The sequence below is a fragment of the Lynx canadensis genome, chromosome F2 (genome assembly GCF_007474595.2).
Source record: "Lynx canadensis isolate LIC74 chromosome F2, mLynCan4.pri.v2, whole genome shotgun sequence".
In the NCBI taxonomy this organism is placed as follows: Eukaryota; Metazoa; Chordata; class Mammalia; order Carnivora; family Felidae; genus Lynx; species Lynx canadensis.
In genome coordinates, this window is record NC_044320.2 from 29,207,064 (window position 1) to 29,221,255 (window position 14,192).

Consider the following 14,192-nt stretch of genomic DNA (forward strand, 5'->3'; position numbering starts at 1 on the left):
GTGTGGAGTGCTGTCCTCTTAACTTTTACTTTGCAAAGGAGCTCCATTCTTTCAGAGCCTTTTCAAATGCCACCTCTTCCAGGAAGCCTTCTCTGATCCCTTTAGCCCCATAATTTCCTTTCTTTTCTCTGAATTGCTATCGCATCTGTAATCAAGACTGAATTTCATGACATATTACTTAAATTCACTTCTATTGATTTATATGCCATCCTGTGTTTCTCAATGAGGGCGTTATTGGCATTTGTGACAGGGCACTTCTTCAACGCGCAGGCCTGTCTTGACCATGTCAGGACATTTGGTACCTGTCACTCTTGAATGCTATCAGAGAGTGATGTTATTGTGACAAACCCAAATGCTCCGAATACATTCCCAAATGCCTTCATTATTCAAAAGTTCCTTAGAGAGGGTACTATATCATATACACATCTGTTCAACAACTAAGCTGTTTAAATGGTGACTGTATATAGTATTTTAAAGAACAAATCTTTATTTCTCTTACAGTTGCCCACAGATTACAAAACTAGGAAGGAGGCTAATTGACAGTCAGGTGTTAATCACTGTTCCATTTCATACGATGTTTCGTTGAACCCTCATACCAAGCCTGGATGCTATTTATCTTTATTTTAAAAATGAGGAGACTGAGGCTCACAGTGTTCTGCTTATTCAATGTCATCCTGTTTGATTAGGGCCCTGGCATTTAAGCCCAGGATTGTTTGGGACCAAATCTTCAACTTTGTCTCCTACCCCCAGCCTGTATAAAGAGACTATCTGTAACAGCTTTGAAATAAGAGTGTGAACATGTAACATAATTAACAATTTAAAATAGGTACTAGTGACTATAATTGAAAAGAAGGACATTAGTGCAAACATTTTTTTTAGAATTTATAACAAGAATATAAATTGGAGTCTAATGAACTTAGGCCCCCTTTGCTGCAGACATTAAACCACGTTTGATCTCTAATTGAGATGTACATATTCTTTACTTTCTTAATGTATTTGTTAATGTTTGTCTTGGCAGATGGACAACAGATCTCTCTAAATTTTCCTTAATCAAGTTTTGGGTAATGGATGGCCAAACATGCCCTGTATTAGCTAGCATTGCTGGACCCAAAGCAATAGGGATCTAAGAGCTGGCACTTCCCACATCTTCTCTGTCTAGTATCAAGGTATCTTCAATAATAAATGTTCTATAAATCAAATCTCACAGTATCATTTAAAATGATACTCCTTTTAAATTACAGTTTCTTATGTATGCCATGCATATCTACAACACCTGTAATTATTAGTAGCTCACTTCAGTGTGTGCCCATATGTCCAATTAAAATTCTTCATATCTCAACTAACCTAGAGTTTAGGAAGTAATAGCATGTATAATCTATATGCATACTTTTTAAAGCATGCTTCCTCAGTTTCTATCTATGCACACAGGAAGAACTGCATTTCATACAGGGAAAGAGAGAGAGAGAGCCAGTACTGTTGATGTCAAGTTTTCTTTTTCAGCCATGAGAATAAATGTTTACCATGTGTTTATTGTGTTTAGCAGAGAAGGGAAAGGAACTGAAGGCTAAGTTCATATGTAAATAGAGCTGAACGTGTATGTGGTATAAAAGTATTTCATTCCTATATTGTCTTATAAGCCTTTTCTACTGTAACAAAGTTGCACTCCATTCACTAGTAAAACCACTATTCAACCATAACCACATCCACATTTGGTGATCTGAAAGCATGAAGGGATTTTTAGTTATGCTTACCAGGAAAAACAGACATTTAAGAAAATAAATCATTCTTTGTGACAAACAAATTGAGCTTGGTGTTAGCCTTTTTATCAGAACATTTCCTGAGCAAAGTGCTTTTTCAGCTTCTGCATGCTGGGATACTTTGCAGGGAGCTGGGGGAGAGGGTGATAGAAACTTTCCCCACTAAAACTAGGAAGTCCAGGAACGGAACCCCTCTCATTTATATATCTCAGTGAACAACTGTAGAATTATTGCTTTGACTCATCTTTTCTCAAACTACCTTATCAAATCTTTGTCACGTAATAGAACTTTTAAAGATATCCAGAAGCCACAAATGGTGTAGTTTGATAACATTTCCCAGAGAGTCACAAACATTTTAAAGGTGGATTTCTAGAGTTTCTGTTTATATTTCCCTCTATCTTAACAGCACCTAAACTGATACATGCTGATATGCTATCACATTTCCCCACCTATTTTTAGGTCTTTACTTGCCTTAGAGATGGATTTAATATGTAAAGCAGAAGCTTAAACTGTGAAACATTTGCAGGACTGTATTTTCATTTTGCCATCAGCTAAGTAAGGCAAAGTGGACCCCATCCTGCAAGGGACTCTATCCCACATTTCTTCTGTGGACTTGGAGGCTTTGGTTTGCTTACCTGCTTCCTTGAAGACACTGTGCTGTTGAAACATCTATTAGAGGTCTTTGAATTCATATTCTTGTTCTGGTGGGTTGAGTCATTTTTCCATGTCTTAGAGTTGTCTTTAGGATCTGAAGGAATGGGATTTAAGAAGAGGATCCTAGCTATGAATCCATACAGGACGGTGGCCAGTATCATCGGCACAACATAAAAGACACCAAAGTCCATTAGGTAAATAGGTGAGTAGTAATTCCTGGAGATCTTGTAGCCACAGGACACCACAATAGCATCTTTGTAGGTGCTAATATTGAGATCCAGCAAGAAGAACCAGAGCATACAGTAAATCGATGTGAAAGCCCAGACAAAGATGATGATCTTTTTGGCTCTGGAAAATGTGCAGAGAAACTGGGCTTTGATGGGGTGACAGATTGCTATGTACCTCTCAATGGTAAAGGCTGTGATGGAACAAGAGGAGGCATTAATGCCCAAGTACTGGAGGTAAGTGATGCAGAGGCATCCCACATAGCCGTAGACCCAGGACCCATAGATACTGTCTGTTATGTTGGGGAGGCCAGCAGCCACCAGGACCATGAGATCAGCTACTGCCAGACTCACCAGGTAGCAGTTTGTGGGGGTCCTCATGTGCTTGGTTCTCATGACCACCAGGACCACCATGATGTTGCCCACGATGCCCAAACCACAAATAACGAGCACAAGGAAGATGGTGACCACTTGGTATTCTAGGGCCACCACTGCTCTGGGTTGAAGCTGTGTTTGGTTCAGTTCACTTACTGTCTCGTTTTCCATCTTTAGTGACTTGAAGTTTCTCTGAAACACTTCTCAAAACATCCTCTTCCTGGTGTTCTGCCTTTATCTCAGTGGTTCTCTCCCCCTGTGAAGAGTTATAGTCCAAATTCATCACCGTTTCAAATGGGGCCAGTCACTGACAGTAGCTCTCTCTTCCGCTACTTTCACCTCTCGTGTTTCTACAATAACAGGGCTCACATGTACTTCTGAAAACTCCCTTTAAGGCAACCCTCGTGTAGGAAGGAGCAACTGTTTTTGACCAGCTTAATAAGAGGCACCTGTTTCCTCTTAATGGCGAAAAAGCTCGTAAGAGAAACAGAGAAAGCTCCCTATTTTGAAAGACTGCCCAGAAGGAAAAACTGAATGATACCTGCTCTCGCTGAAAAAGAAATACAAAGAGACCTCTTAGATGCTTGGGAAAAGTGTAAAGAAGAAAAATGTACCAGGGGGAAAAGGCTCAATGATGAAGCTTGGTAGGATTTTAGCGTTTGCCTCCTTTGCTCTCTGAGGGTGGGATGGCTTGGCTACAAAATAGCAAGTCTTTGAGCCTCCATTTCCCCATGCCCCCTGCCCTGCCTTCCCAGTAGAGGCCAATTTCTTCTCTTACCTTTTCCTCTGTGGCGCTGCCTGCTTTCTCCAGGTGGATGAAGCAGTAATAAGTCCAAGTTTCCAATCCTGCAGGAGGTCTCGTCTACTTTGTTGACGGGGATACCATTTAGCAGCGCTCAGTCTTCAGACCTGCAGTTCCTCTAAACCCTTGCAGTTCTTTCCAACTGCTGACAGACCACACAGCCGCAGCAGGAGCAGCGGCAGCAACAATGAGGCTGTCGAATCATAGAGCGTCCCCTAATGAGCACACATGCTCTCTCTCTCCCTCCCTCCCCCCGCCTCCCTCTCTGACACACACACACACACACACACACACACACCAGCCAGTCCTCACTGATTCAGTCTTATCTCCTTGAAGGATTTCCTTTTAAACATGCTGATGACAGGGTCCTCGGTCGGTCTGGAAGGCTGAAATCACAAGCAAGGGTTCCAGAGGCAGCTGGGACTGTAGTCTCTTCTAGTCTAAGTGCCACAGGAATTCCAGTACCTGAGAAGCCCTGAAATATGTTCACACTCCCTGTGTGTGATGGGACTTCCGGGAGAGCAAATCCTTCTCCGTCCAGACACAGCCCTTGAAGCTTGAAATATCTGTCTGAACTGAAACCAACTTCTTTCTCCACTATGGAAACCCTTAAACTATTTCTCAAGTGAACCAGTGAAATTGGCTCCCTCCTCTCATATTACATGAATGGAAAATGAGTTAAAATTGATTTTAAGCCATGGCAGCTGTGATCTTCTGAGGCTTATAAAAATCAGTTTTTAAAAAATTCTTTGAGCTAAAAATATTGATTTAAACCTACATATGATCTGTTAAGTTTGTTTTTCAACTCTGGCTCTGCATAACTTCTTAGAATCTCTCTAACTGCTCTGGGTGCCTTTTCCCTATTCATCCACTTCTGGTATGCCAACCACACATACTACCCAGCAACGTTTTGTGTTCATTTATTTCCAGGTGGAAAACGCATCCTGTGGAAATCTAGGCCAGGGCAACTCTGGTACCACACCTCTGAAACGAAACTTCATGGTTCCATCTCTTTCTTTCTTTTTCTCTTTCTTTCTTTTTTTTTTTTTTTTTCTTTTTTTTTTTTTTTTTTTTTTTTTAGAAAACTGTACTTCCACTTGATTTTTATTTCTATAAAATCCTTATGTTTTTTTTTTTTTATAGAGGCTCAGAAAACATGTCTCCCTTCCACAGGCACCAACCTAATACACCAAACATTAATGTTGGTCCACTCTTATTTATTAACTGACAATGAAAAACAGCCCTTAACCAAATTCCCTGTATGGTAAATGGTTTGATTCTCTGTTTTAAGATGTTTAGATGTTCTTCTTTCTAGATATCAATGGAAGTGTAGATTTTGAGTATACAGAACCATGGGGTGATCAAAGCCATGTTCAATGCTAGGTACCAATAAGATGCAGGGGAACTTCTGGGTCATATTGAGTAATTTCACTCTCTGAACCACCGAGTGCTCCTTGACTATCTCCTTCTCTTTTCAAATCATCATATTACAAATTAATAACCCATGACCCAGATTCAGCTTTGAGGCATTTATTGTTTGGCTCATACAATGTAGGCTCAAGTGTGATTTAAAATAATTAAGTTATTGTCTACTTTTCAAAATTGGGAGATTGTGTACTAAATCTGAATTTCCGCCTCTCATAAAAATTACAAAGATCTGGCAAATGTGAGGCCACATTCCTGAATAGAAATAACCACCTGGAGTTGAGTAGTGGTTGTGGGTGGTAATTTGTGGGGGTCCTTGATACAGGATGTGCCCTCTTCTATTATCCTTACTCCATACTTGCTCCCTATTGTCTGTCACACATTCCAGCTTCACTTAGTAATCACACATACCTGGCCTCTGTAACCATCTGCGTCTTGGTTCCTTATCATAAGCAAGTTCCTTAGACTATGAGCCAAATACACGTTCCTTCACCATGAGTAGGATTTCTGCTAGCATTATAGTTTCTTCCTCCAACTTGTTTAGCAGACTGGACAGGAGATGCCCTCCATGCCTCTCTTTCTGGACTAGAGGACAGAGATTACTCTGAGCACCCCTTTTCTTGCTTAGCCATTTACATTCTGGAATAAAAAATGCTTTCTAAGGAGAAGGCATTGCCTCCCTACTCTGCCCCAATGCCACCATCTCCAACCCAAAATACCTTTTGAAAAGTCATAGTTCACATGGCACATCTTCCCCTCATTCCCCACCTCCCCCCGCCCCGGATTTAGTTGGCTTTCAGGGCTCCTGAGAAGACCTTACTGCAAGTCTTACTTTTGGGTCATAAAATGAGGGCAGAGCCCATCGATAATGCTATCTGCTCTGGCAAATCCACCTTGACTCCAAATCTTAGCACATTCTTCAGCGTTTCTGCAGGATGTTGTCAATCTGAGTCTCTATTCATTTTTTTAGCTCATAATTGTCATGCTCCTACTATGTACCAGGCACCCAGTATGTAAAATTTTGTTTTTATCTTCAAATAGGTCATGGTCTGGTGGGAGAGAAGCAGACTTATAAACAGTTACAGGGATCTAGGCACTAAAAGCTTATGTTGAGAAGGTTCAGAAGTGCAGGGGAAGGCATCCATGGTGGGGGGGGGGCGGTGCAATGAGCCAAGGGACCCAGGAGGGCTTCAGAGGCAAGGTAACATTGGAAAACATTCCTGAAGAGAAGTACAGGTGCTTTTTGACAGGTGAAAGGAGGCAATAGGATAGATAAGGTCCAGCTGTGTAAAGTGGCAAGGATGGGGGGGTGCAATTTTATGATCTTGCTCTGGCCATGAGGAGGTGGCACTGGTGATGAGACAGCCAGTGATGGTAGTAACCAGGCAGGTTTTCTCGTGAGGAGCCCTCCCTTCTGCTCTGACTCAGACCATCTTCCCCCTGCCCTGCCCTGTACCTTGCTGTTCTTTCAACTCTGGAGGGTCCAAACTCTGACCTCACCGTCCTGTGAAATTGTGGTTCTGTCTGTTTTTAATCAACTTCATGCTCTGTACAAAATTATATTTTCAAAGTAACTGAGATTCCATAAGCTAGGCTTTTCATTTGCAAAGCTCAATCAGATGATATCAAATAAATGTTCCCTATGCGTAAAGAACTGCACAAAATCGGGTTCAGTTAAAATAAATCTTAGGGGCCCCTGGGTGGCTCAGTCGGTTAAGCGTCTGACTTTGGCTCAGGTCATGATCTCACAGCTCGTGAGTTCAAGCCCCGTATCGTGCTCTGTGCTGACAGCTCAGAGCCTGGAGCCTGCTTCGGATTCGGTGTCTCCCTCTCTCTCTGCCCCTCCCCTGCTGATGATCTGTCTTTCTGTCTCTCTCAAAAATAAATAAAAACATTAAAAAATAAAATAAAATAAACCTTACATTTGAGTTGATTTTTTTTCTCACACTAGTATCTTAAATTGTAAACCAACTGCAGATTTTATATCTTGTAAATACTTCAGACTAGAGAGAAGTTTGAAAACAGTCCAGTGGCATCTGTTTTGAAAAAAAGGCTGATAAGTCCCAGCTAAGCCATGTAGATGGCAAACCCACACACTGCATGCATTTCTCATGCCCATTTCAGTCCCAGACTATTTTCTCTGACCTTATGCCCATAGTTAATGCCTTCTCGCCCACATGCCAGCCAGCCAGCAACAATAAAAACAAGCATCAGACTTCACAGGTTCCTTTGTAAGAATGTCCTTGGACTCCTAGTCAGGGCTTTCTTTTTGGTCTGGACTCAGACTTGCCCCTTGAGCTTCAGGAAAGATTTAGCACTTCTGCTTCCCACTCCTGGCACTTCTAATCACACGTCTTGCTCTCAGAATCTGGCTTTCCTTTTCGTGGGTACCCCAGGAAACCATCTGCTTGGTGAGTGTCTGTTCCTGAGACACATTGGCTAACATGATATCACATTTGCTGGGCCTGCCTACCTCTGCACAGGAAGAATTAGGGCAAGCCCCACCCTCATCTCTGGAGGTGATCTTAGCCATCTTGGGAGTAGGTGGCTGTCTACTGGTTGTCATGAATACAATTAATAGATAGATGACTATTTATGCATTTAGCAGTTCTCTAACTTTAGCATGCATCTGAGTCTCCTGGAGAGCTTATTAAATCTAGATTCCTGGTTCCATCCCCAAATTACTGTTTAAGTAGCTCAAGGATGGGACCTGAGCATTCCTTATAAACTTCCAGGCAATGCTGACACTGCTGCTCTGTGGACCACATTCTGAACAACACTGCACTATATGACTTAGCTCAATGGTTCTGATGTGAGAGGTGGGGAGCGATGATGAATCAGAGTCACCTAGAAAGAGTTTTAAAAATGTGCATATTGGGGTGCCTCAGTGGCTCAGTCGGTTAAGCATTCAACTCTTTTTAAAAATATTTTTTTAGCATTTTATTTATTTTTGAGAGACAGAGAGAGAGAGACAGAGACAGAGACAGAGCATGAGTGAGGGAGGGGCAGAGCGAGAGGGAGATAGAGAATCAGAAGTAAGCTCCAGGCTCTGAGCTGTCAACACAGAGCCCGATGCAGGGCTCGAACCCATGAACCATGAGATCATGACCTGAGCCGAAGTGAGATGCTTAACTGACTGAGCCACTCAGGTGCCCTGAAGTGTCCAACACTTGATTTCAGCAGAGGTCATGATATCATGGTTTGTGAGGTCAGGTTCTGCACTGTCAGCTGCTTGGATTCTCTCTCTCTCTTCCTCTCTCTCTCCCTCCCTCTCTCCTTGCCCCTCTGCCACTCGTGCTCTCTCTCTCTCTCTTAAAACAAATAAGTACACATTTAAAAAATCTAACTGAAATATTAATAAAAATAAAAAGGAGGACTAGCTTAGTCCTCCTACATATTTTGGATGCAGGTGTATTTCCTAGAATCAGACTAAGACTTAAGAAAGAGATTGGGACCCTGGACAAAAGCAGTTGACTTGTTCTTCATATATATACCATTGACCTAGTGGAAAGCACTACATCATCTCTGACCCAGGGGCCAGTTGTCTGTAGAGAGCACAATTTCCCACCTGCTCACTACGGTCAACTGGCACTAGGGTCAGAGACGATGTAGAGCATCCGACTAGGTCAGTGGTTTGTACGGCCCAGACCAGGATAAAGAGACAGCAAAATTTCAGGGGACACCCTAAACCTCAGCACATAATGTAATCAATATTTCCATGGACTGTTTTCTAAATTAGTATAAATGCAAATAAGCCTATGATGAATAAAATACCAAAATTTTAAATAAAGACATGATCAATATTATGAAAATTTCCCTTTCAACTCAGGCTCCAAGCCTTTACTTAAAATTTTACTTTTTTGCTTATTATGGTTTAAAAAAATAGTACACTAAAGTTACATCCTGATTACTGTTTTCATGGACCCCCCCCCTTAAATTTAGCACCCTCCCTTGCCTCGCCCTATTCTCAGCCTGAGTTTGAGAATCATCTGGAGGGTTTTTAAAAAATGAACATACTTAGGTCTCACTCCCAGATATTCTTTAATTAGCCAGCAAGTGAAGCCTACGCATGGTTAGGGCAACAGTGGTCTAGAATCACTGAGCTGTACCACCACATGTTGGTCTCTGGGAATGAAGGATTGGTGGTTCTTGGTGGTCCAGGCTGTGGGAGGATGAAATAAACTGCATGCAAAGCATGTGCAGTGATTCAGAAAGGTGACAGCATCAGAACAATTTGGCAACAGAACAGTAGCACAGGACTCAGGTTCCTGAGAGAAACTGTAGAGCTATGCAGACTTCTAGGTTTAGACGTGCTGAACATGGTATACAGTCTATCACCTTAAGGTTCAGACACAACACCAAGGTAAAGACTTGGTCATTGGAACTGAGATAGAAGGTCTGGGTTCTGGAAGTAGAAAGCAAAGTCAAAACAGAATTCGATGCTGAATCACCTAAATGCTGATCTAAGGATCCTCCAGTTTCCTCTGTGCAGGTATAGGCTTCAGCCTAGAGTCTGGAGTAGGAGAAGGCATTTGGCAAACCACAGACAAATGTCAGAATCCATTTTTGCTGAAATGCAAATATTAGCTGGGGAAAATTGTTGGCTGTTGATCAACAAAAGAAAATACTTTATGTAATGGGGTTATGAAGTTGTGTTTGTGCTATTGGAAAAGACATGGTATCTTTTTACCCTAAATTGTAAAGTAAGATGTACAGTGAATGTGTCTTTTGGGCACAAGCTGCCCTTCCTTTCTGTTTCTCTATAACATATACTTTTATATTACCTAATGTCTCAGTTTGTGGAAAAACGTGGATCTTAGATTTAAAAACAAAACACGGTGGGGGCACCTGGGTAGTTCTGTTCGTTAAGCGTTCGACTTCGGCTCAGGTCGTGATCTCGTGGTTCGTGGGTTCAAGTCCTGCATTGAGCTCTCTGCTGTCAGCATGGAGTCAGCTTTGGATCCTCTGTCCTCCTCTCTCTCTGTCCCTACCCCACTTGTGCTCTCTCTCAAAAATAAATAAACATTAAAAAAAAAGCACAGTAGAACTCAACTGAAAAAAACCTAAAAGTGAAAAGTATAAACACAAACACACAGCTCCTGCTTCTTTGCAGTCTGTAGCATTTGTAATCTGGTCAGGTGAAGCATGTTTAGGAAGAGTTAACACCATTTAGAAGTTTCCCTGAAGTGTTACTTGGAAGCATGACCCAAGTGGGAGATTTAAGAGTAAGAATTTTAATCACAACATCCTACTTCTGAGCTTGTGTTTAATCTTGATTCAATGCATGCTTTATGGTACACTAAATCTATTTTTAAATATTTATATAATTCAAAAATGTACTGAAATTAAGTTATTATAAAATTCCATCTTGTAGCTGATTATATTTCATTCTGTATTCTGGCTGCTAGGGATCTCAAGTGCAAACGTATGTCCTTACATGAATAGTTGTATAAGGCCTTCCCAATAAAATTTGTTTTTGCCTACTAAATCTATCGATTTAGTACTCGACCTTTGGTTCCTCCTCTGTTCTGATTTCTTTATTACGTCATACCCACAAACGCAGACACAAAACACTGCTTCCCAGATGTGTATATGTAATTTTTAAAAATCAATTTTATTGAGATAGTATACATAAAATAAAAATAATTCACTTTAAGTGTAGAGTTTTATGAATTTTGACAAATACCACCACAATTAAGATATAGAAAACTTCCATCATTCTAAAATGTTCCCTATGTTTCTTCCCAGTCAATTCTATATCCCTTGAACAATTCTGTGTTCAGGTAAATGCTTTTAAGCTTTCTGTGTCAAGATTATATTTATCTTTTGAAGAGTTTCGTGTAAGTGAAATTATACGATGCACACCCTTTGGTGTCTGGCTTCTTTAAATCAGCATAATGTTTTTCATAAATATCCATTTGTTGCATAAGTCAGTAGTTTTTCCTCTTTTTTTAAAGTTTATTTATTCTGAAATATATAGAAAGAGAGCATGGGAAGGGCAGAGAGAGAGGGCAAGAGAGAATCCCAAGCAGGCTCTGCACTGTCAGCACAGAGTCTGATGCAGGGCTTGAGCTCACAAACCATGAGATCGTGACCTGAGCTGAAATCAAGAATCAGACGCTTAACTAACTGAGCCACCGAGGTGCCCCGTTTTCCTTTATTGATGCATAAATTTCATTGTATGGATATATGGAGATATCATATTTTGTTTATACATTCACCTTTTGGTGGACATTTTGATTACTTTTAGGTTTTGGTCATTATGAATAAAACTTTTATTAATATCTATGCAAATACAATGTTTGTGGAAATATTTTGTCATTTTCCTTGGATAAGAATTACTAAATTCCCAAAGAGTGAAATTATTGGGACATAAATTTGGCATATATTTATATTTTTTAAGAAACTGCCAAAATGTTTTCCAAAACGATTGTACCATTTTCATACAAATCTACATATTTTGTTTTCATAAAAATATTCATAATGGCTAGAGGTAAAAACTTCAAAGCAGAAAGTAAGTTAAGGGTGAACGCTGTTTTGTGCATTTGTGTGCCTGCCAGCACGCAGCAGAATGTACAAAGTACACAGAAAAGGGAGTTTGTGCACAACACAAATTGGTGTATAAATGAGTAAATTAATTTTCTCAAATTATTGACTTAAAATATAATTCTTAGAATAGATGTAATGAGTAAATGATGTAATACATATCGAACACTCAGTCCAGCACTTGGCACATAATAGAAGTATAGTGTATTTACTCCTCTGTAAATACAATGTGTTTGTCGAATATAAAACTGATATTATTAAACTTGATAAAACACCATCTAGAAATTTTCAAATATCTAAGTCATAAAGTGTGTCTTGCTGTATCCAATGAAGTTTTTAGCGGTTTGGGTAGGTTATATCTCTATGGAGATCCTAGTGGTATATAATTTTTATTCTTTAAAACTGAGTTAATGTAAAATATAACATTGCATGTTTTTATGCCTCAGTAATTTTATTAACTAATTAACAAAAATGCAAGCATTTGTTCATTCATCATAATTATGTTCATAGCAAGTTAGGGAATTTGTGGAATTGAAATTCTTACTGATGCCTTTGAAATTAGGATTGTGATATAGAAAACTCTGAAAAATTATGGCCAACTAATCTTTGACAAAGCAGGAAAGAATATCCAATGGAGAAAAGACAGTCTCTTTAGCAAATGGTGCTGGGATATCTGGATAGCAACAAGCAGAAGAATGAAACTAGACCACTTTCTTACGCCATTCGCAAAAATAAACTCAAAATGGATAAAGGACCTGAATGTGAGACAGGAAACCATCAAAACCCTAGAGGAGAAAGCAGGAAAAAACCTCTCTGACCTCAGCCGCAGCAATTTCTTACTTGACACATTTCCAAAGACAAGGGAATTAAAAGCAAAAATGAACTATTGAGACCGCATGAAGATAAAAAGCTTCTGCACTGCAAAGGAAACAATCAACAAAACTAAATGACAACCAACAAAATGGGAAAAGATATTTGCTAATGACATATCAGACAAAGCGCTAGTATCCAAATCTATAAAGAACTCACCAAAGTCCGCACCCGAGAAACAAATAAACTAGTGAAGAAATGGGCAGAAAACATGAATAGACACTTCTCTAAAGAAGACATCCGGATGGCCAACAGGCACATGAAAAGATGCTCAATGTCACTCCTCGTCAGGGAAATACAAATCAAAACCACACTCATATACCACCTCTGGCCAGTCAGAGTGGCTAAAATGAACAAATCAGGAGACTATAGATGCTGGAGAGGATGTGGAGAAACGGGAACCCTCTTGCACTGTTGGTGGGAATGCAAACTGGTGCAGCCACTCTGGAAAACAGTGTGGAGGTTCCTCAAAAAATTAAAAATAGATCTACCTTATGACCTAGCAATAGCACTGCTAGGAATTTACCCAAGGGATACATGAGTGCTGATGCATAAGGGCACTTGTACCCCAATGTTTATAGCAGCACTTTCAACAATAGCCAAATTATGGAAAGAGCCTACATGTCCATCACTGATGAATGGATAAAGAAATTGTGGTTTATATACACAATGGAATACTACTTGGCAATGAGAAAGAGGAAATATGGCCTTTTGTAGCAACGTGGATGGAACTGTACAGTGTTATGCTAAGTGAAATAAGCCATACAGAGAAAGACAGATACCCTATGTTTTCACTCTTATGTGGATCCTGAGACACTTAACAGAAGACCATGGGGGAGGGGAAGTGGGAAAAAAAGTTATAGAGAGGGAGGAGACAAACCGTAAGAGACTCTTAAATACTGAGAACAAACTGAGAGTTGACGGCGGGTGGGGAGAGGGGAAAGTGGATGATGGGCATTGAGGAGGGCATCTGTTGGATGAGCACTGGGTGTTGTATGGAAACCAATTTGACAATAAAAAAAAAGAAAGAAATCTCTGAAAAAGTGATTTGTTTAGTTGTTAGAATTGTTGGCTAAAGAGTATCCTAAGACAGAAAGAAGAGTACAGATTATTGAAGTTATATATAATAATTATCTAATGATCAGGTCACTTAATTATCAGGTTGTTAGTTGCAGCAGGGTATTTGGTGTCACTGATGAGATCATCCTAACACTGATGTGCAGAAGGGACCAGGTCTCCACAAGGAAATGATTTCTAACAGCCTCACAAGTGGTTCAAAGTCACAGGAAAGTGGGTGGGGTGGAAACTTGGGGGTGAAAGTGATAGGAATGGAGGTTTATTTGAAGGAGTTAAGTAAGATCTGCCCAAAATCAGAAGAATAGCATCTTTGAGAATCAAAGGCCACCCTAATATTGGAAATGATTAAAAACAAAAACACAAAAGAGGCATTAATGTGGGACGAGTTTTTAGTTTGTGAAATCATCATAGTAATTTCTCCTAAGACAAGATGTTTCTGAGGTATTTTATTATATTTTTTTT

General features: G+C 40.1%; 1 protein-coding gene across 1 annotated transcript in view; it reads right to left on the reverse strand.

Annotated features, from left to right (window-relative positions):
- TRHR (thyrotropin releasing hormone receptor) overlaps positions 1-3,859 on the reverse strand; it is a 45,207-nt gene extending 41,348 nt beyond the window's left edge. The window contains exons 1-2 of the mRNA XM_030304500.1: positions 3,789-3,859; positions 2,393-3,266 (exon numbers count right to left, since the gene is read on the reverse strand). Coding sequence (XP_030160360.1) covers positions 2,393-3,181 — 789 coding nt within the window. The 5' untranslated portion in view covers positions 3,182-3,266; positions 3,789-3,859. The remainder of the gene's footprint in view (positions 1-2,392; positions 3,267-3,788) is intronic.
- Between the last annotated feature and the right edge of the window lie 10,333 nt (positions 3,860-14,192).